Source organism: Paroedura picta, chromosome 13 (genome assembly GCF_049243985.1).
Source record: "Paroedura picta isolate Pp20150507F chromosome 13, Ppicta_v3.0, whole genome shotgun sequence".
In the NCBI taxonomy this organism is placed as follows: domain Eukaryota; kingdom Metazoa; phylum Chordata; class Lepidosauria; order Squamata; family Gekkonidae; genus Paroedura; species Paroedura picta.
The window spans coordinates 2,322,684-2,345,742 of NC_135381.1; the positions used below are offsets into that span (position 1 = coordinate 2,322,684).

A 23,059-nucleotide genomic window follows, 5' to 3' on the forward strand; every position below is an offset into this window, starting at 1 on the left:
GCATTGTCCGTACTTTGTCTATGGTGTGGCTCAAACAGCTTTGGAAACACCAAGATGGACTTGCCTTGATGAGTTCTGCAGCTGTATCATTCTCTCCTAAACATCTCTTAATGTGCCATCGTGCCCCAAAAGCACTGAATAGGCAAGACTCATGGACACCTTTCTAAGTCAAAGTTCTGAGGGTTTAAACATTTTTTTAAAGACTCTGGACCCAAGCATGGTAGAAGTGGGGATAGTTTACTGCAGCCCAGAACCCTGCAGAGGCCTGATCTGAGCTGCAAAGCCATGTGGCATACTTATGACACAACAGAAATAAAATAAGTGGTTTCCTTTCCTGTCTCACGAGAAAGGATTGGAGGAGAGGAGCTCTATGCAGAAGGTTTATATGGGCCCTAAGGAAATTATGCTTAAGATGAGATAATCTCTGTTGGCTTTGAGACCAGCAACTCCTGTCTCAATCACACAGAAATTTTAATCACTGTTGGGACCAGGTTTATTTAAAAACCTTTCCAACATCGGCAGAATTGTTTCTGCCTATCCAGAAATTTTTCTCCAGCGAGCTGTGATCAGTCTTTCTTGGGTTCTTAATTTTCAGATTGTTGCTGATGTCCATATGCAGTGAGTCAGAAGAGGAGCAGTCTCTTTTTACCTGGCCTAACCTGGGGTGCTCTTTTAAGCTGCAATTAAGTCAAGTGGGCCTGGAAAACTGTCAGCACTAGCTTCAGTAGGATAGAGACCACCCTGACAGTTTATGCCTCACGGTTCAACATGCCTGTTTTTCTTCTTTTCTCCTAGAAAGGAAAATTTACTAAGGCTGCAGATGAAGCAGAAACTGTACAAAAATCTATGCAAGGTAGATGTCCTTAATTACTTTTCACAATGTTTGTAGGTTTCTGTACGTGTCTGGCAGGGGGCGAGGAGCACAGAAGACCTTTAAGTGTCTTATACTACATATAAAGAAACTTCTTTTAAAGCCCTTAATGGTTTGGGCCCTACTTACCTACAGGCCTGTCTATCTCCCTATAACACCTGTACCCCTTCAGCCATCCTCTTGCAGGTGCCCACCCCCGGGATGGTTCAGTTAGCTGTTATCAGGGGAACAGCCTTCTCTGTGATAGCCTCTACCCTGTGAAATGCATGCAAGATAGCACAGGTGTCCTGCAGGACTGTTTAGTTTCTGGGGGGCTGGTAAGGCCAAATCCTTTAGGTTGGCCTTTAGAGGTTAACCGCATGTTCTGGGTTGGTTTGATACTACTGTATGGTGCTGAAACATGTATATTCATATTTGGAGCGTATTATCTGATTGTATTGGCTTCTAACTTATTTATCATGGTGTCGTCTGGTTGTTGTAAGTCACTGCGAGACTCTCTGGGTGAGTGGGGACTTAAAAAAAAAACCCTAATAAATAATTCTTTAGAAAAGTGGAAATAACCCCTAACTTTATCATTTCATTCCTTTAGAAACTGTTGAGAAACTAAACCAAAAAGAGCAGCGATTTGTACTCATGTCGTCTGAACTAGATCAACTAAGGATTTCTTTGAAGAGTAAGGGAGTGACTCGGTCATAATATTACCTTTTGCATCTTTTTTGCTTGCCGCACTGCAAAATAATGTGTTACTGTATTTGTGAGTTATTCATAGATAACATAATTTGTTACACGTGAAATCCAGCTAAAATGAATTGTAGCTTTTGACAGTGACTTATTAAATTCAGATTCTTCCATATGTACACTCCTCACACTCTCACTGCCCTAGAGCAGGGCCGATTGCTACAAAGTCATGCCCTATTTCTCTGCTTACTTCATTCCCAGGCACTGTGGGAGAGGGCAACTGGAAACCTATTGGTGCAGCTGCCCTTGAGTCATGTCATTATTTCATGTGCACCTGGGCACAAGACTAGTTCGCATGCTTTTCCTTGGAACAGAAGAATCCCGCAGTTGCCAGTTGGGGGTGGGGTTTCGGGGCTTATATTGTTCAGCGTATTGCCTATCAAATCAGTTTCGACAAGAATAATCCTGAGCTTTGTATTGCTTTTGCCACTAATGCCAAGTGGGTTCCTTGAGAACGTTGATGGGGACAGATCTTACACCTTCCTTTACATTCCATATTTGAATCTCTAGGCATAACTACTTTGATTAGCAGACAAGATCAGAAAGCTTACCACCCTGATAGGACGAGTCTGAGAGGGGTGGTATATAAACCGATTAATTAATAAATAAACTTTCCCCTCATCACTCTCCTCTGCTCCCTTGCCTGTATTACTGATGCTTTTCCTCTCCTGGGATACTTTTCATGGTCTGTGGTCTGTTGTTTTGAATGTACCATTTATTTCCTCACACAAACTCTTCTTCCTTTCTTGTTAAGCCTTGGAGAAGAAATTGAAAGAGAGGGAGGACAAAGAACAGCAGCTGATGGAGGCCAAATCCAAACTTGAAAATGATATTGCAGAAATAATGAAATCATCGGGAGACAGTTCTTCGCAGCTGATGAAGATGAATGATGAGCTGCGGTCAAAAGAAAAGTAATCCCCCTCCCATGTGGAGAGTTGGTTTGTTTTATTTGCTTAATTCATTTCTGCCCTGCAGGGACCCAGAGTAGTTTCTATTATTCTCATCTCCTTCATTTTATCTTGCAAAGTAGGTTAGGCTGTGAGAGCGTGTCCCTGGCCCAGGGTCACCCATGGCACAAGTGGAGATTTGAACCCAGGTCTTCCAGATCTCTAATCTTGACATTCTTCTCCACTCTACCCACTGGCGCCACCTTGGCATTTTCAGCTCCCCTCACTCTCTTGAGAGTCTCAGTTGAGACTTTCCCAATTTATTTCTTCTTGATTTCATATAGTTTTAGAAAAACCAGCTTATGTCATTGGATTTGCTTTAGCGTACCTTTTAAAAGATCTCTTAGCCATGCCATATGTCACAAGAGGCTAAACTGAGACTCAGCAGATGTCCATGGACCACATTTACCATGAGCCCCTGTCAGCATGGCAGGAGCTCATGGTAATTGTAGTCCACGGACATCTGGAGAGACATCATTCAGCCACCCCTGACATAAAGAGTTGTTTTGAAGTGCAGACCTGCAGGGTTACAGCCATGCATTTTGTGTCGATTTTAGACAGCAAGAGGAACTTCACCTCCAGCTCACCCAGGCCCATGAAAGAGCTGCTCAGCTGCAGGAGGACATGGAGCAAGCCTCACGTAAAGCTGAAGAAAGGGAGCAAGACGCACAGAAACACCATCAGGCCGAAATGAGAAAGTTACAAAACAAATTAAGCACCCTGGTAAGAGCCACTGTGGGAAAGCTGGTTGGTTGCAGAGAGAGGAAATTGCCCAGAATAGTTTGGATTTTTTAATGTGATTATAATTGCACAAGGACTGTTAATGTGAAATTGCTCTGGCCACAAAGAGAAGGGCAGGAATTAATACCTCCTTCTGAAAAAAGGAGTGTTCTAGGAATGCTTGTGGCCCCTCCATGATCAAGATATAATTAGCAAAGGGGAGAAATAGAACAGCTGTAAAACAAAGGAGCCAAACTTTTAAGGTGCTGTTGCAGAGCAAGCTAACCCTTTTCTGAGCAGGACTTCTAGTATGCACTAAGGTTTTGTCCACCCAGGAGACAATTCCTAGATTTTGATGGACAATGTAGAAAGCCATACGTGTGAAACCACTGCCTTGTTCTGCACGCGGATGATTGCAGAACAGAAATGGCTGAGCCATGCCTAGCATGGAGGCAATCACTTGAACACACTTGAAGCTGCCCTTTATTGGATCAGACCAGCCGTCTGTCAAGGTCGGTACTGCCTAGTCAGACTGGCAGTGGCTCTCCAGGGTCCCCAGCTGAGGACTTTCACCTGGTCCTTGAGATGGAGATGCCGGGGATTGAACCTGGGACCTTCTGCGTGCCAAACAGAGGCTCTCTCACTGAGTCTCAGGCCATCACTGATGGTATTTCAAAGTCTCAACTCCTCATACATTTTTGACATATAACCACAAATTCCAGAAACCACAAGCATGGGCCAGGGGGCGGGGGGTGGATTGTAATATACTAGTTTAGAGTCTGTTCATCCTTTGTGTGACTGAGGTACATACAATGTGAAATTCCAGCTGAAAAGCCTTATTCTGAAGCCCCATCTCTTGGGAATAGCAGCTTTGCTTCAAGAACCTGCTTTCTGTGCTTTATTAATTAATTAATTTAATTTTTAAAAGGTTTAAACGGTCCTATTTGTGTTCATCCCACATTTAGCACAGTTTTCCTATTTCAGTTCTATGATGCAAGAAACATTAGTTGACCCCGTGATAACTGTGTGTAGAGCGCAGTTGGAGTCCAGGGGCACCTTTCAGACCAACAAAGTTTCATTCTGGGTGGAAGCGGTTGTGTGCATGCACACTTATTCAGATACTGTGGTTGTCTGTGTAGGGTGTGAGCAGGGCCCTTTCCTCCAGCAATGTCCAATCTAGCCTCCGTCTGTTCTTGCAGGAGAAGAAAATCACAGCGAGCCAAAATCAGTATAAGGAATTGCAGGCAACGTATGAAAAGGCGCGGTCTGAGAATGCCGCCGAGCACGACTCAGCCCTCCAAGAGCTCAAACACCACCTTCAGGAAACAGAGCAGAGCTTGGCAAAGGGACAAGAAAGAAGCAGCAAGTTGCAAAAACAGGTGGAGGAGTTGAAAAAGGAAGCCGAGCATGCAAAGGTGCGTGACGCTCCGAAACAGGTAGCCAAAGCAGGGTGGGACCTTTCCTTTCTCTGGCTTGTTTATGCCCACTAAATTCAGCTAATGAAAATGGATGCTTGAGGTCCATTGAGCTGGGGGGGGGGGCTATGACTGTCCGTGGCTGATACGTAGGGAATTGGTGTGTCTGGTACCCTGTCCGAAAGACTTTTGTTGAGCCCAAAGAAACAAGCATCCCTTGATCGACGGTAGGAAGCAACCACATGAATGACTTCTGCACAAAACATTCTGGAATTAGCACTCTCCCATTGGCCCCCAGGTCCCAGGAATACACAAACACACACACACGGTTGCCTAACAGGCTTTTATCAGTGTTTCACATGACTGCTTTCTGGTTTGGGTGGTTTATAAAATTATTCAGCAACAAGAAAGTCGAGGCAGAGAAAGACATAAGTCTGGATCCTATGACTTCCTTCCAATAAGTCTTCCTCCAGTGGGTTCAGTTTAGAGGAAGGAACTAATAGATCCTAACCCCCTGGGATGCTCCGTGCTGACTCTCAAAACCCAAGGAGAAACAACACTTTTCAGAAGCAGCTCTTAGCCTTAGAGATCTTTCACAGCTTGACAATTTCCCATTCTGCCAGCCTGTAGCTATCGGGCTTATAAAACCTTGTGCATTTGTTCAGTAGTTTAAAGACTCCTTCTTCCATTTTAAGTGGCAAAGGAAGCTCAGAGGTGGTGGGCATTATTGCTTCATTTCCTGCATTCTTGTTCCGCATTGCCCTTAGCACAACTTGAACAGCTTCCATTTATATGTTTATGGCATTTCCTTCACGTTGTTCCTTCTGTTTTCTCCCATCCATTGCGTTAAGTGGTTTGAGCTTTGCATTTTTGTTACTCTGTAGCTAAAGATGTGATGTTTACATTGACACACAGGCCAAAAGTGCTGTGAGCTGATCCCCAAATGCGCAGTGATTTTTATTTGCTGTTGCAACAAGAAAAAGATAGAAGGCTCTTGACAAAAATTAACAGCTCAATAAAGATTATCAGCATAAGACTGAAGAATGGATTTACCACCAGATACCATTTTGGGTTACGACCCTCATTGACTTGTTCCACTTTATGCTCCCATTGTGGAATTCTTGCATTTCTGAATGCAACATTTTCATAATGTTTTGGATTACCAGCTCTTCTTATTTCAGTTCTTTAGGGATGGCTCATTTAATTATTGGGGACAATTCAAGTTAACCCATGGGAAGCCTGGCTGGCCAAATGCTTACAGGAAAGGTGCAGAACCCATCAATTTAGAGGACATTTCTCCCAGCTTGGGAATGAGACGTGAAATGTTTAGAAGGCCTCCTAGAGTCCAGCTGTTTGTAATCCAGAGCTTGTAGTGGTTCAGTCAGTGTTTCCTGCTGCAGGTCATTTGTGTCTACCTTTCGCAAAGGTGCCATAGGAATCGGCTATCACCTAAGCAAGCTGAACCCACATAGGCTTCTGCTATCTTGTGGGAAGAAGCCGGTCTTCTGGGCTACACGGGACCGTTATTCACAGTCACACTTCTTTGTTTGCCACAGTAAGTGCAACTGAAGTAGGATTGTACACCCACTTGGACCTCGCTACCCTGATACAGCCTTGCCTGTCGCAAGAGAGCAGAGTACCAAGCTGCTTAAAAGAATAAAATAGTTTTATTATGAAAAGAAACAACTTCGTAAAGAAAGAGAGGAGAGAGTTCCAGTAGTCCATGATAAGCTTTTGCTTTTCATAAAAAGGAAGCTAGAAGCTCTTGAGCCCGGCGTTGTGTGTCAGTATACACATGTTGTTATTTAAAGAGAAAAATAGTTGTGCTTTTAATCCACATTTCACACTAGTCTGCTTGACTTCACTTTCTTGTTTTTGTTTCCTTTCCCCCCAACCTTTGTTCCCGTAGTCCTTAACCTCTATGTTAGCGGCAGCCAGAAAAGAGATTGAACTAATGTCAGACAAGATGAGGGCTTTGATATCAGAGAAAGAGTGCCTGGCGCAGGAGGGGAATGCTTTAAAGTTAGAGAAAGGTTCCTTGTTGTCAAAACTTGTAGAGTTGGAGTCCAAAGTTGGGTTGTTAAAACAAGATCAGGAGAAGCTTTGGACAGTGAACGAAGAAATCAACTTAGAGAACAAAAAAATCTTAAAGGAAAAACAAGAAGCCGAGGGCAGAACTCGGCAAGAAAAGGCAAAGACCGACGAGCTGCTTTCGGAGAAAGGCAAGTTGCTCTTGGAAGTAGAGGCAGCCCAAGATGACCTCCTCAAGATCACTCGTGAGAACGATGCTCTGCGCACCTCAAAGGCCACCCTTCTCCAGCAGGTGACGGAGCTCCAGGCCCATAACCTTGCCCTGGATCAGGAGTGTCAGAAGCATGTCAGCCAAAGGGAAGAACTGGAAGACTGTCAGAGAAAGCTCCGGGAGGAAAATGCCGCCCTTCTCAAAGACAAAGATGACGTCATTCAGAAGCTGAAGGACTCTTACGAAGACATGTCCAGAGACCAAAAGGAGCTCCTCCAAGAGATCGCGACCCTGGCTGCGGAGAGGGACTCGCTGCTAGCAAAACACCTGAGTCTTGAAAACAAAGATGTGGCTTTGAAAAGGGAGGTGGACCGCCTGAGGCAGACCAGCCAGGATCTCCAGCTGGACAAGGAGGATCTCTTGAAAAGTCAGGAAGAGCTGCGCCAAAGCCTGGAGCAGGCTCTGGAAGAAAAGCAGAGGCTTGGCGTGAAAGCAGAAGGCCTGCAGGCAAATCTAGAAGGGACAAACAAAGAGCTTAGAAAGATCACCAAAGACAATGCGCAGCTGCAGGCCTCCCATGCCAGTCTTTCCAGGCTGCTCGAAGAGATTAAGGCCAGCAGGGAAACAACCGACTCGGAGTGCATCCAGCTGATGCAGGAGAAGAACACCCTGGCTTCATCCGAAGGGAGGCTGTTGGGCGAGAGGGAAGAACTCATGAGTGAAAACAAGGCCATTTCGGAAAAGCTGGCAAAACTCTCTGAAGATTCAGCCCTCGTGGAGAAAACGTTAAATGAGATGCTAAGCCAGGTGAGCACCGAGAAGGAGCTCGCTCAGCAGAAATGCACAAAGCTCAAGAAACAGAACGAGAGCGCTGCAAAGGAAAAGGCCGCCCTGGAGGCCAAATGCGCAGAGCTCTTAGCAGAGAAGCAGTCCACTGCCAAGGCCCTCTGCGACCTGAAGAGAAAGCACGAGTTGGACATCTCGGCCAAGCGAATGCTGACCCAAGAGAAAGCCAAGCTCCAGGGCAGTGTCGAAACTCTGAAGCGAGAGCTGGACCAGAAGATGGAAGAAACCCAAGAGCTGATCAGCCTCAAATGTGAGCTGTCCACCATCCTGAAAGAGACTCAGAGTGCCAAAACCGTCCTGGAAAATGAGTATTCCACTCTGCTCCACGCAAAGCAGATGCTGGCCGCTTCGTTTAAGAACAGCTCTTCAGAGAAGGAGCTCCTGGCCCAAGAGAAGAACCGGCTGCAAGACGAGTGCCAAAGGTTAAGCAAAGAGCTCAAGAGGGCGCAGGACAGCCTGACCCTTGAACAAGAAGGGAGGAATCTAGAGAAGGAGTCGTTGGTGGTGAAGAACATGCAGCTTCAGAGCAATGTCAGCTTCTTAGAGAGGGAGAAAGAGCAGCTGACGTGTCAGACCCGGGAGCTGTTGGCAGAGAGGGAAGAACTGAAGCAACAGAAGTTAAAATCCGAATCCAAGCTAGAGGAAATCATGAAGAAAAAGGAGGTCCTTAGTGCTGAAACGGACCGACTTGCATCCAACATTGAAAAACTCAAGAGTGAGTTTGCAGCGCTGACAAAATCAAAGGCGGAACTGCAGGAGCTGCACAGCGGTGTGTCCAAGATCCTAGAAGATCTGCGTTCCAGCCACGAAACCTCCGAACGGGAGTGCACCAGGCTTCTCCAGGAGAACGGGATGCTGCTGCTAGAGCAGAAGAACCTGGTCTCAATAAAGGAAGAGATCTTGAAAGAGAAGGAGAAATCTTCAGAAGACTACTATAAACTTCACAAGGAAGTAACGCTCTTAGCGCAGACTAACAGTGAGATGTCCTCCAGCCTCTTGGAGTCTCAGAACAAAAACCTGGAACTGCAGAAGGAAAAAGATGAGCTTGTCTTGAAACTGAAAGAAATGGAGAGTCTGCAGACACAGGCTGTAACACAGAGATCTGAGGTATCAAACACTGTTAAAACCAGTCCAGTCCAGTTACTAACACCAAACCCTGATAATTTTACTGTCTGCACTTAATTCTGCATGATCCAGCACCTTACCTCAGTCTGAACTCCCTCTTAATTATGTGTTTCTCATCAAATTTAATTAAGAGATTTCCCCCCCCCCCCAACCACAGTTAAACGCCGCAGCTGGGTGGGCAGGAAGGATAATCGCATCTACTTTTAAGGGCCTTGCAGTTGCTGAAGGTTGCAAGAGAATTTTGTGAATAAAAAGTCCGGTTCCTAAATCCATAGGAGCCAGCACACCGGCAGAAAAGTATTGATGTGTTATTAGATCCAATCTTAATTGAAATGTTAAAAATGTACATTTCATTGGAATTCAAGCCCTGGCCATTCAACCACTTAAGCTTATATAATTATAATTGGACATAAGGCAGTAGTTTCCAAGAAGAATGACTAGTAAAAGTTAATGAAGCAGAAGATTTGGCAATCTCTATTTTATCTTTTTATTCACAAAGGGCCCTTCACCACCAGCAGAGGACAGAATGGAACGTTGGGCCGTTCCATCACGAACTTTGCAAAACATGCAACTTTTTGACGGCGCTCTTTCTCGTTATAGCTTTCCATTACCTTGACGCAGGCTTTATTTTTGTTGCCCCCTCCAAAGTCTCAACAATTCTGAACGATTCCCATTCCTCTTAGCTTCTGTATGACCAGCCAAATTCCAGTGCTTCCTGGTACCTCAGCCTTGTGAAACTTGAGCACAAAAGTCAAGCCTGTAGGTAGTGAAGAACTCTTGAAATGGTTCCTACTACTAAAAAAAAACCAGCAAAAAGTAATCCCAAGAACGATGTTAATTAAGGACATCTTGGGTTTTTAAAAAAAAAAAACTTGCACTAGCAGGGGATTGTAATTGAATTTCTCCTTGGAATGAAATGGTTGAGAGATTTAATTGCGCTCTGTGAAGCTTCAGACAAATAGCCAATATCTGTTTGTTCTTGAAACTGAGCACTGCCCCCCCCCACCTCAAAAAAAGCAGGGAAAGCAAATGGCAAATGACTGATTCCACCCAGATCTACTAACTGAATTGGAATCCTGGGGGGCTGAAGGACTATGGAATCCTGGCAGCCAGTGTCCTGCACGGTCCTGCACTCTCCTTCATGTGACCTTTTTATCTCCTAGACTTTGAAAACAGGGGAAGATGCTTTGCAGATAGTCGAACAGGTGACCAAAGAGAAGGATGGCCTTCAGAAAGACAAGATGGAGGCCCTGGCTTCACTGGAGGAGTCCAAACAAGCCAGCCAGAAGCTGCAAAAGGAGGTAACCCAACATTAAATATCAGTTGTACAGGGGGGAAAAGTAACCTTCACCTAAAACTCATCAGTTGTCAAATCGATATCACAGCTAGTTTTTTAGAAAGCATTAGCAATGCAATAATTTGGAATGCGCCAGAGATGTATACAGTGTGTATGGTGAGAGCTTGAATTTTAAGTAACAGACTGTGGTCAAGGGGCCATCTCCCTTTTCCTTCTCCTTCCTGGTCCTTTGTCTGGTAGTGGTTGTAAATAATTTTTCAGTCCTCAAAAAAAGGACTAAAATTGCTATATACGGCTGCGTCCCAACACTACCTGCTGTCAGCAGCAACAGTAACACCCAAGAACCTTTACAGAGGTCTTTCCAGCCACACCTCTGGACATCATTCTAACCGAAGATGCTGTGGATTGCATCGGGGACTTTCTGCATTCTGAGTATGTGCTGTGTGCTGGTCCCTTGTAAAACTTGGTAAAGGGGGCTTAAACAAGACAGGGGTCTGGGTAAGAATCATCCACCAGTATTGCCAGAGATTATGCAGAATTAAGGGACGATGTCCGTTTGTGTCTCTGACTTAGATAGCTGGAAATTAAATTTTATAATCCCATGTCCCTGTAACTCTGCCAGCATGGCCGCTGCAGATTATCTGTTACATAACAAAATGCATCTCTCTGTGAACGGATGAACCTCACAACCTGATGCTTATAAGATAGATGAAAATGTAATAAATAAAGGCATCACAGTCATTTGGGGCTGGAAACAGCAGACCTGTTGGAACGATGAGATTCCCAGTCTTAAAAAATCAATTCTCGGCTCTTGGCTTCCCACAGATCCAGGTACAGTATTGCAAAATAGATGCCTGTGGCTGCTCCCTCTGGCTCTTTTTGCTGTCTTGTCTGTCTCTTTTGGGGGTGGTTTGGAGAGCTTGCAGCTTCTCATCTGGCATCTGTGTAGTTACCCCACTGATTATGGTGGGTTTTGTAGCTGCTTGTTTGATCAAGTCGGTGAATTTAATTCTGGGAACTTGCAAAAGGGGGGAATCCCTCCCAAACTGATTCAAAGGAAACGACAAGGTGTGTGCGAGCAATTATTTCAACCTAGGAATCTTTCCTATAGCTTTGCTATATAGAGAGCTCTTCTTCAGGGGCATACATTTCCCTATCAAATGTACCTGGGCTGAAGATTAATTCAAATGGGCCTCCTTCCTTTGGTTGCAAAAGATCTCAAGTGCAGCCCCAAATGTACCGGGACTTCAACTGTTCCTCTAGTGGAATACATTTTTCTGTGAACTTACTGGTTTTGTTATCTCCTTCCCACAGTATTTCAAGATGGGTAGTCATATTAGTCTGTCTGTAGCAGTAGAAAAGAGCAAGAGTCCAGGAGCACATAAAAACTAACAAGATGTGTAGCTGGGTATGATCTTTTGTGAGTCACTGCTCCCTTCTTAAGATACACCAGCCATCCTAGGTTTTTCTCTCTTCCTAGTGCTTAGTGCCATATTCCACTTAACGTCGGCTAATTCTACTTAGTATTTGCGATCAGATGAGCGTTGAGCAGCCTCCTGTCTTGGAAGTCTTCCAGTCCCAGGAAGCCTTAAACTAAGCACATTCTTCTCCCCTCTTCTCCTGCAAGTTGGATACCCTTAAACAGAACAGCCTGAAGAACCAGGAGGAGCTTAGCAAGTCAAAGAAGCTCCTGGATAAAGAAGGGAAGAAAATGGAAGAGATGAGAAGAGAACTGTAAGTGTTTTCCTCTGTTGCTGTCCAGGAAAGAACTCTGTTCCGATGAGACTTGATTCAAACAAGGCTTACTCCTAGGGGACGGAGGCCAGTGGAGAGAGCTGCTTTTGTTTTCACCTAGAAAAAGGCTGTAAAGTATAAAACTCCCCGTCCTGCCTTTTGAAGCTAGAAAGGGGATGTAGTTCTGGAGGGTAATTTCCCTACGAGGCTGTTGATGAGTTTAAATTTCAGGACGTTTTTTCCAAATTGTAAGCCATATGTTGTTCTGCCACCTGGCGGCCCCAGTCCTTTTCTCAACCAGGGTTTCTTGACAGCCCTGGAAGGGTTTCCCAAATGGGTGGTCCATTTTTATATAGATTTAAGATTCAAAGTATATTACAGTCATTCAGACCAAGTTATATGAAGTTAATACATAAAAGACCAAAAGAATATGGTCATTTAATATAATACAATTTAAGACAGATTTTTTTATATACATGTTTTAATTTGCTAAACATTCATCAGGTCATAAAAAGTGGAGAAAAGCCGAAATAGAGGGTCATGTGCTTCTCCCCCTCCCTTCATTTCAATCAGTCTTCCCTTATTTCATTGCACTGCCTGTTCCTAATCCTGATAATAGCATTACTGCTAAAGCCGCACAGAAGTGACCACTGTGGTTGGTTTGGCATAGATGCCAACGTATGTGTAATGTTTAATGCTAATTTATGAAGACAATGTCGCTTGTGAGAAGGATTTCCACTGCTGGAGTGTTTTGTTCTTGCTGTTGTTGTTGTTAAGATTTGCATTAGCGGGGGGGGGGATATCTTGCTTTTATGTTAGTCGCACTGAGCAAGATGTAGGCGTAGCCAGATTTTTGTTGCCACTTTAGGCCAAAAAAGGCCCGACTCTGTGACTTGGCGCTGCATGCATTCCAAAGACAGCTCCCTTGTGCTATGCCATATTTTCCATTTTTTAAAAAGTGCCCAGCCTAGAATGCATTTTCATGAGACACCCGTTCTGAAGTGGTGGGCAGGGGTAGGATTTCATTCCCGAAGCACTTCCCTTTTAATCTCTGGCCACATCAAGGGAAGGTCACGAATGCTTCCCTAGCTTCTGGCTTTCAAAGACGCAGAAATGGCAGCTGCTTCCGAATCTCACAACAAATATGACGGTGCCGCAAACAGTTGAGTTGAATTGACTGTAGGCCTTTTGTAGAAGGGGCTAGAAGCAAAAGAAGAAGCTGCCCATCTGCTTTCTCACTCCATCAGACCCAACCATGTGTGCTGGTCAGTTGGCAGAGATGCCAGGAAACAACTCCTCAACTTCGTACCGGTGGGACTGCCCTTATGTCCCCCAAGGGAATCTGCACTCAGGCACACAAGATCTGCTCAAGATCTCCAGCCCCAGAGAAGGCAGGCTGAGCCAAGGCTTCCTCTCCCTTGGTTTGGTGGAATGCTCTTCTGAGTGAGATCAGGGCTCTGCAAGACTCAGAGCAGTTCCATAGGGCCTGCAAGACAGAGCTGCTCCACTGGGCTTGTGGTTGAGGCCCACAGAATACCAACCCCCACTGGCCTCCCCATACAGACGGCAGCTTCCATATGCTACACAGTCAACAGAATCATAACATTTTTCGCCCCCTCCCTGGGCGCCTGGGTTTTTCCTGGGCGCCTGATTTTGATAATGTAAATGTTTTCATTCTTTTATTGTATTCATCTGTGGTGAACCGCCCTAAGCCCCCATAAAAGTCTGAAAAAGAACTAAATAAATGAAATACTAAGTGCAGGCAAGAGGCTGGCTCTGATCAGTGTTCTCATTTCCCTCTTTGACGTAGAGCAGATACCCTCTGCCGTGCATGAGTCTGAGTCTTCCCTGACACAATTATAGTGGGGTCATTTACTCCTTCTCAGAATGCCCACTTGGCCTTGCAGCTGAGTCAGCTGGCTGCTTGTTACTCTAAAGACATCTGAAATCGGCATGATGCGAAATCAGAAACAGGCAGATGAGAGGTGCATATCTAGCAGAGGTTGATCCAGAAAGGTTCGTCTAGAAGGGGGTAGCCATTATACAGGACAGAGAACTGCAGCTCCTTTCCTTGGGGAAAAATGTTCCACTCAGACTTCCTGTGCTAGTTTTAAGCTGTAATTGGGGCACTCTCAGGTGTAGGTGTGGGTATTGTGAGATCAGCTGTGTCTACAAGCACATTGCTGTCCTATGAGTGGAGGGGGGAGGGTGTCTGAGCAGCTACAGATGCCCTTTAAGCAATAATCCTAAATGGGGCATCCGCTGCTGCAGCCTTAGAACTCCTTTTGCAAATGGATGGATCAGTCAGGAGACCAAACTGCAACATTAGCTTGGTCACTTCGGAGTTTGGTTAACCAGAGAGCATCTTAACTGAGTTTTTCTTCGCTTTCGATAAGGTACTGGCAGCAGATGGTTCATCAGGAAACTGATTTGTGAAACCTTCATGCCCCTACCTAAATTGGGAATGTGGAGAGGAACTCAAAGGAATAAATGATTTAATTGCATTTCTGCCATGCTGCAGATGAAGTGTGAATGCATGGGAGAGAGAAAGAGCAAAGGGGCAGAATGTATCCACCGTTCAATTTGAAATGGCGGCTCAAACAATTATCAGCCCGTAACTTGTCACATAAACGAATGCAGTTCCAGAGTGGGCCGGTGCCTGCAAATGGTGCTCAGTTCTGCCAGAGACCTCTGAGTATTTTCAAAGCGCAATTTTATATTTTGTAGCATCCAGTCTGCTGAATGGTTCTAGAGGACCAGATAGCTCATGCAGTCTTTTCTCATTTTGGTTGGTCCTAATAAAAGGTGCTATGTGGATTTTTATTGTCGTTGTTTCAGACCAGCACAGGTGTAAATGACTTTTGTCTCTTTGTAAAAGAACTTTGTGATTGCTTATTGAATTCTCAGTATGGCATGGAAGTGCTGTTGCATGCTGCACATTATGAGTTTATCACAGTTTTTCAGCTAGGATGCTTGTGGGTTAGGCTGGTCACCCTCTCCTGGCCTAACCCGCCTCGCAGGGGCATTGCATAGTCAAAGTGCTCCCTGGAGGAAGGGCAGGACAATACGTCTAGAGAATCTCTACTCTGCAATGGAAGCTCAGTGGGTGATCTTGGGCCAATTGTTTTCTCTCAATGTAATCTACCTCACAGGGTTGTTGTTAGGATAAAATTGAGGGGATTTAAGGGGTTAAATTCAGGTGTGTTGCCAGGCTGGTCTGAAGCAGCAGAGTGAAAGTTGAGTCCACTGGCACCTTTAAGACCTTTAAGTTTTATTCAGGGTATAAGCGTTCATGCGCAAAGATATTAAACTGGCCTGGTGGAATGCTGTGACAAATTGGATCGGAGCCCTTTCGGACCTTAGATCTCGCAAGACAGCTGTTCCACCAAGTTAAAACTCCCAATGAGGGTCCCTCTGCTTGGCCTCCCCCTCCCCACATGAGAAGCAAAGGCACTAGGGGCAATGTTAGCATTCAATTCTCTTTTTTACAACTTAATTTACATCACTTCAGTTTTCTATTTTTGTATTTTGGAATTTTATATGTGTAATTTTAGCCTGATTGTAATGGAGATAAAGTGGAATATAAATTTAATTCTAATTTATAAAATAAAAAACTGTTGGTGTGTTCTCCATCAAGGGTTAAAATTCAGACTTAAAATTCAGACGCTGTTTGCTTAAGCTGTGACAAACCACGGTTGCGACTTGTGGGTCGTCTTGCACAGGACTAGGATGCTCAGACAGCCCCGGAGCAAGCTGAGCAGAGAGGCCTTTGCAGCCCTACCAGTGAGGGCCACTGAGCTCTTGCCAGCCTGTGGCCCTCCAAGGCAGCAGCGTGCCAGAAACACTCTTGGTAAATCATAGAACTGGCTGGGTCTCCTCCTGACTTTACATTACTGAATGCCTCTTGGGCCCTTCAGCCTGGCCTCAATCCAGAGTAGGAACTAGAGACAAAGAAGAGAATAGCTGCGTTTTTGTACCCCACTTTTTACTACCCAAAGGAGTCTCAAAGCGGCTTATAATCACCTACCCCTCGGCTCCACCCCAATAGGCATCCTATGAGGTAGTCGAGACTGAGAGAACTCTGAAAGAACTGAGACTGGCCCGAGATCACCCAGCTGGCTGCATGTGGAGGAGGAGTGGGGAATTGAACGCAGTTCTCCAGATTAAAGGCTGCCACTCTTTTTTTTCACAACAGCAATCTGGCTCTTACCAAGCCAGCTGCTGAAGCATCGGCTTCAAATGACAAGGATGGGTGGGGGAAACCGTACCCTCGGCCCAATTTAATAAAGCAGGACTTTCGAGTATTTGTCTGCAATAAGTGCAATTATTTTTAACGCAGTTCAGTTGCAGCTCCTAATGTGTTTGAGGCAGGGCGGGGTTCGGTTGCCAAAGTACATTCATAGGGAAGAGAAGCCCACTGGGCATGCTCACGCCCACCCGTCCGTTCTTAAAAATCAATTCGGGGGGAGGAGGTATTAGGACTGGGGCTTGTCGCCTTATTAAAGATCTCATTAAGCACATGACGTGCTGCTGCTGCTGCTTCTTTTTTTTTTATTTGCGAGCTGCAAAGCTGATTCTCTCTCACTTCCCCCCCCCTTGCCCTTCTTGTTTCTATGGTAACCATGCGCTCCCTTGTCCTTGCAGAGAAGCGCTGAGGCTGGCAGAGGCTGAGAAGACCCAGCAGCTTGCAGCCTTACAAGAAGAGAACATTAAACTTGCTGGGGAGCTGGGCAAAGGTGAAGTCACAAGTCATCAGAAGGTATGTCCTTTTGGTTTTCCAAAGGGGGTTATGGCTCTAGGCTGGCTCCTAGGAGCTCCCTGAGCTGAGCTGTGTATGAGAGAGAGAGGTGGAGGAATCACCTTCCTTGCTCCAGTTCTAGGAGATCAGCTGTCATTAGCAGCAGGACAATAACAAGACCTGAAAGGGCTTTACTGGGGCGTGAGGGCCGGGAGGTGGCCCTCAGTCACCCATGGAAGTTGGTCTCTTTGACGCGCAGAACCGGTTAATCTCCGGGCTCTTCCTGTAGTACCTGATTTTCTTTTATTATTGGAGACTATTTTAATGCCATCTGTAAGAGCCCCCCGAAGTGAGAGGGAAGTTGCGTAACGCGTCACGGAGGTTTCGCGGAGCAGAGCCGGGTGGAAAGCAGTTCAAACTGAGGCTGACAGAGAGTCTGCAGGCATGGAATTCAGGCGGGTGGCCTGCCTTAATCAGTGTTTTTGATTTCCTGACCTGTTGGCTGTTCTAACACTCTCGCCTCTGTAGTGAGATTGTGCAGCAATAATAATTTTTAAAAAGCCCCTAATTTGTACCCGGAACGTTCAGAGGGGGGAGTAAGGAAAAGTGTGTTTTCCAGCTTCGGGAAACGGAAGTGATGTCTCTGAGCAAATGACAGTTTTGGACAGAAATGTGTGTAAATTAGTCCCATTGCGCTTGTGAGATTGATACAGCTGGGTAGGTGTGCGGCATGAGCTTGCAAGTGTCTGCATTACAGTGACAGGCAAGGATTTCCCACGGAACTCGCGTGCTAAAGCTTGTTGAAAGGAGCAGGAGCTGCCCAAGCCTTGGTTTTGGGGTCCAGTCAGTGGATCAGCATCTGTTCGTCACCACCCTGGGACATCTGGCAGTTGAGTTATTAGACTCTGGTGCTAGATCTTTTTACCGGGGGGGGGGGGGGGAGTGTAAAGTGCTGTCAAGTTGCAGCCAATTTGGGATTTTCAAGGCAAGAGGTATTCAGAAGGGGTTGTCGTTGCTTGCCTCTTCATCAGGACCCTGGAGTGCCTTAATGGTCTCCCGTGCTCCAAGGACAGACCAGGGTCCCCCCCTGCTTAGCTTCCAAGATCTAGGTGAGATCAGGCTAGGTGTCGTTGCAGCTGATACTTGGTGATCCCGTAGGTGGCTTCCCATTGCTTGACCCTGGACTTCCATGGTGGTCTCCCATTGAAATCCTAACCAGGACCGACTCTGCTTAGGTTCCAAAGTCTGACAAGCTCCGTCTAGCCTTGGCCCAATTTAATAAAGCAGGACTGACTTCTGCCTACACGTATGCTGCAAGTGAAGAAGATCAAGAAAACAGCAACGTCGACCAGGGCTTTAAACTGGCCCCGTCCTTTAAAAGAGTGATTTCGTTTTTTCCTGCCATCTCTCACCTTATATAGCCCTCAGGGCAGCGTACAGATTCCATGAAAAGCAATCCAACGGATTAGCAGTGTGCATATGCAGAAGGCTAAATATTAGTGCCCTGTCATACAGGCCCACTGCCCAAGTGAGGGTCCCCAAGGAACTCCTCCCTTTGGTGTCACCCCTGCCACCTACGGCAGCCAGATATTGCCAGTCTCTTCTTTCTCCGAGCTGCCGTCCATCCACCATGCAGCCTGCTTTGTCATGTCTGAGCGGCATCACCCAAAGGGCTGGGGGGGGGGGGGGAGAGCTCTTTCAGAATCTTCCTCCTAGTCCTCAGGGTTTACCCACCACGACTGACTGGGTTGTTATTCACACAGCCTGGCTTTACTGCTCTCCTCCTATTCAGGATTCCGTGCAAGGATAACGGGAAAAGTCACCCAGATTCTGAAGTCAAACCAAATATTTGCAGGCATTTTCTTAATAGCCACATAATTTTGCCTCCACTTGCACTGTGCCGAAAATAATTTTATGGGGTTTGGCAAGGAAGTGATAGGAGGGTGCGAGGTCAGGAAGAGAACGGACTTCTAGAGGCTTTTCTTTGCTAAGAAGAGTTCTAAGTACTTGGAAGGCTTATTGTTCATGTTGGTATTTTTCTCAGGAGAACGCATATTTCTTGTGCCGCAGTTTTGCCATCTGCAGTGTTTATGCTGTGCTGCTTTTAATATCAGTGTAGTGGGAAAGTTCTGTCTGCCACTGCTGTCCAGTAAAGAAGAAATGAGGACACACAGTGGTTACGTTTAACCTCTGGACAGCCATTTTTGCCCTTTTTCTAGCAGATGAAGGGATTGAAACTAAAACTGCATGGAAAGTTCATAGCACGTTCTGACTTCCGGCTTGGGCACGTACCCGCAGCAGTCTTTGAATGGCTTTGATTTCGCTGGGTTTTTAATTCGGCTTTTTAATTTGATTAGGAAAAGACTTAAAAGTGTTAGAAAGGGAAGGACAACCTCATGTATCGTTTCATGTATCGTTGATTAGTTTTAATGTAAACCGCCCTGAGCCTTCGGGGAGGGCGGTATATAAATCTAAATAAATAAATAAATAAATAAATAATGAGCGCCTGCATAAGTCAGGTGGGTGAGCATCCCTGCAAAGGCAAGCTGTGTATGTAGGTGCTCAAGAAGCAGGTGCCTGTAGAGTCCTTAGGGTGGGTAAAGATGGCCCAAGTGGAGACCGTCTGAATGGATTCAATTAAGCACCACGCAGCCCAGTCAAGCAGAAACGTCTCCTGCACAGTCCCTGCTGAAATGACAGGGGGCTGCTCAGCAGTTCCCTTGCACAGCTCTCATTTATTTCTAAGTTCCCAGGGAGTTGTCCCCATTACACGGTCATAAAAATAACCCCTTGGATTTGGATACTTTGGAATGCATGGGGGGCAGAAGGAAGGGCTGGGTGGGGGCTTTTGAAGGCCCTCAAGGGAGGCCGCCTGGGGCCGCAAGGCCGCAAGGGAGGCCGCCTGGGGCCACTCTGTGCTGTTCTTGGTTTGTATTTGATTTTTATTTATAGGCCACCCTTCTCACAGGGACTCAAGGTGGGTTACTGATAGCGCATTTAGTACAACCACAAAGAAATGGGACATTCAGGGCATTAGAATTTTAGAGGGTTGGAGCCACCAGAAAGGACTGGCACAGAGCTGAAGAATTCACATGGCATATATATATATAGTTCCTAATCTGTTCACAGTTCCTAATCATTGATCCAAGCAAGCTGGCAAAGACCATTTTATATAGTGCAACTCTGCTACCTCTGCAGCACACCCCTCTTGAGCAGTTCCCTCCCGGCTGAGGCAAGTCTAGAATCAGGGACTTCCTTGCTCTGACAGCCCCTGCTGAATCCCCCTTAGCTGCCTCCTACTGACACGCTGGCCTGATTCCTACCTGCCCTAGACGGTCACCTCCTGACTGGTGTGTCTGTGTGCTTGGCAGACACATTACAGCTGAAACTGGGGTGTCAGCCTGGAAGGAAGCAACCTTCCCCCCCCCCCAGCCCAGGGGATGGAGGCCTGCCCCAAATACGGGTAATGTTGTTTTAAGGAAGTGGCTCCTCAGACGAGATCTGTCACAAGGGACACGCTGCTAAAAGGAGAGCTGGCCATTGTCAGTGCCCCTCCCTCCGCCATGTGTCGCCCCAGAGGTGTGGTGAGGGAAGCCACCTCCGGCTCAATCAGGCCCATCACGTTCAGCATTGTCGACTCAGACTGGCAGCAGCTCTCTGAGGTCTCGTGTTAGATGTCTTTCTCGTCACGTACCGCCTGGTCCCTTTAATTGGAGATGCCGGGGATTGAACCCGAGCCCCTTCTGCACACGAAGCAAAATTCCAAACCACAACCCCTTCCAAGGGCCATGTTTTGGGGCACGGTTCACACAAAACGCCCAGTCGGCACCTTTCCTTCCATAACACAACGCAGTGAAGAGTCCAGAAAGGGGAAAGCTGCTGATACTAAGATGGGGAGGGGGGCTTGCATAATATTCAAGGGGGTCTGCCCACGTGTTCTGTTCAGGGCAAGTTGCAGAAGGCCTTCCAAAATGTCACATTTTCCACCTTTCAGATTTGCAGGCGTTCTAAGATGAGCGTGATGACTTTTCAGCATATGTTGTGTAGGTATTTCTGAACGGTCACTATGGTAACCATATAAATTTTGGCCAGTGCCCGTCAGTTTCTCTAACAGAAGCGTGAAACATTTTGCAACTTTAATGAGTCCTGCTTCATGAATGATTAAGGCTGACATCTAAAGGTTAAAGCAGTTTCCCCCCCCCGCGTGAACTTGGCAGAAGTGGGGGGGGGGGGGAAATAATCTGCATTGCTCCCATATAATTAGGTGCTTTGTAATTAGCTAAAGGATTTCCAGTCAGATAATGTACTTGGTTTGGGGACGCATTCTCACTTGTAGTATTCCAAATTCATGAGTTCCATTCTTCAAATGCTTCAAAATTAGAAGTTAAGTTTGAGGACATTTTCAGAGCTCTAACTTCTTGCTTTAAGCTCTGTAAGAATTTTGTCCTTCTGTACTAGTTGTGCAATTAGTTGTGAGGTCTTTATGAAATCAGTTCCTCTGTACGGCGCAGTTGCTTGTTGTGGCTTCATCCAGACAGAGCTAGTCGGCTAAGTAGACAAAAGTCTGATCTGGTAGTCCTCAAGGGTGAAATCCAACATTTCCTATTTCCCTCCTTAAATTCCTGGGGCCAGAATCTCTTGATAAAATCTGCAAATACTCACTTGTATACCATAAGGCAGGGGTAGTCAAACTGCGGCCCTCCAGATGTCCATGGACTACAATTCCCAGAAGCCCCTGCCAGCGAATGCTGGCAGGGGCTTCTGGGAATTGTAGTCCATGGACATCTGGAGGGCCACAGTTTGACTACCCCTGCCATAAGGTATACATTAGATGGAAGAAGTCTTCTCTACAGAAATTACCTTGAAGGCAGTTCCTACCTGGTGGGAGCAGGTGCAGAGGTTGTGACTTAATGAATGCTGTAAATTGGATTACCCATTGATCTAGAAAACCTGTATCTTTTCGAAGAGCATTTGCTGTGGTCCCATCCTGACACCACCTAGGAGCAACAGATTTGGTGAGCAGTGATCACCCATAGTGTGTGTAAGGGGGAAGTAGCTGCCTCCGTCGGTCCCAGGTGGTGCCTCCAGTGTAGGGCTTTGTAGAGATATCCAAACCCCAAGATGTAGAGGTACGAGGAAGTCCCAAGTATGTAAGGCATTCTGCTCATGCTGTCTTTGAAAATCTGCGTCATGGAAGATGGAGAACTGCAGTTCCTCCCACCATTGTCTGTTCCAGTGACCCTTTTCTGATAATGTGACCAAAGTATGATTGCCTCAGCTTAGTTCTTTTAGCTCCTAGGGAAAGTTTGGTCTTGATTTGATCCAGAACCCACTTAGTTCAGTGGTCCAGGAAGACAGTGCCAGTCACAAATGTGCATCTCTTGCAGGAGGGCTTGACCTCAAAGTCGACTGGACCTAAAACCTTTGAGCAGATCCCAGTAGTATGAAGGAAGGTGTGATGTGACTTTGTTTCTCTCTGATTTGAGCTCTGGTAGACCTTTAGCTTTCAGCACGCTAGGGCCGTTTCTCTTGTCTCTGTACAGAGCCATGCAACTAAGAGCATGTGTCGCCCACTTGTGTGTGGGAGGCAGACGAGCTGTCCTCAGAAGCTGGGGGCGTGCTTTGTACTGTTACTGACATAGCTATTTTTGACTCTCGGCACATTCTCCGCACAATAAGGTGGCTGTTCTAGGACAAACCTCCTGCGGATTGCAGCAGCTTCATTCAAGCAGCCACGGCCCATTAGAAGCAGAGTACCAGTACTTACAGGAGGGCCGGAGAGGAAACCCTGGCTAGGCCCCTCCTAGGGATGGCAGGGTGGCTGGCTGTTGGGGCTGTACAGGTGCAGGGGGTGAGGGAAGAGCCCCTGCCATGTCAGCAGTCAATACCAAGAAAGTTTTATTCAAGATATATGCTGTCCTGTGCAAGCACAGTTTGTATCTGAAGAATTGTGATTGAACATGAAAGCTCAGATCTTGGATAAAACCTTGTTGGTCTTAAGAGAAGAAGAGCTGTTTTTTTGTACCCCAGGAGTCTCCAAGTGGCTTACAATCACCTGCTCTTCCTTTCTGCACAACAGACATGCTGTGAGGTAGGTGAGGCTACCTGGGAGCTCTGAGAACTGTGACTGGCCTAAGGTCTCTCAGCTGGCTGCGTGTGGAGGAGGAGTGGAGGAATCAAACCCGGTTCTACGGATTGGAGGCTGCCACTGTAAACCACGACACCAAGCTGGTGCCACTGCATTCAGACCTTGTTCTGCTGCTTCAAACCAACACAGCTGCCCACCTGAAGCAGGGCCGTTGGGTGGCATCCAGACATAGATCATGGCCTGTAAATTACTTTGATCAAACCTCTATTAGTTGTGACATTTGTGTTAAATGAGGTTT

At 46.2% G+C, this 23,059-nt stretch overlaps 1 protein-coding gene across 19 annotated transcripts in view; it reads left to right on the plus strand.

The window, feature by feature from the left end:
* CLIP1 (CAP-Gly domain containing linker protein 1) overlaps positions 1-23,059 on the plus strand; it is a 77,163-nt gene that overhangs the window by 41,712 nt on the left and 12,392 nt on the right. For 16 of the 19 annotated variants that reach the window (XM_077308553.1, XM_077308554.1, XM_077308552.1 and 13 more), the window contains 9 exons: positions 796-853; positions 1,461-1,544; positions 2,364-2,520; positions 3,114-3,279; positions 4,476-4,691; positions 6,601-8,886; positions 10,068-10,205; positions 11,829-11,935; positions 16,580-16,694. In XM_077308553.1, the coding sequence (XP_077164668.1) occupies positions 796-853; positions 1,461-1,544; positions 2,364-2,520; positions 3,114-3,279; positions 4,476-4,691; positions 6,601-8,886; positions 10,068-10,205; positions 11,829-11,935; positions 16,580-16,694 (3,327 nt within the window). The remainder of the gene's footprint in view (positions 1-795; positions 854-1,460; positions 1,545-2,363; positions 2,521-3,113; positions 3,280-4,475; positions 4,692-6,600; positions 8,887-10,067; positions 10,206-11,828; positions 11,936-16,579; positions 16,695-23,059) is intronic. The other 3 variants (XM_077308557.1, XM_077308558.1, XM_077308559.1) reach the window with 1 other exon arrangement.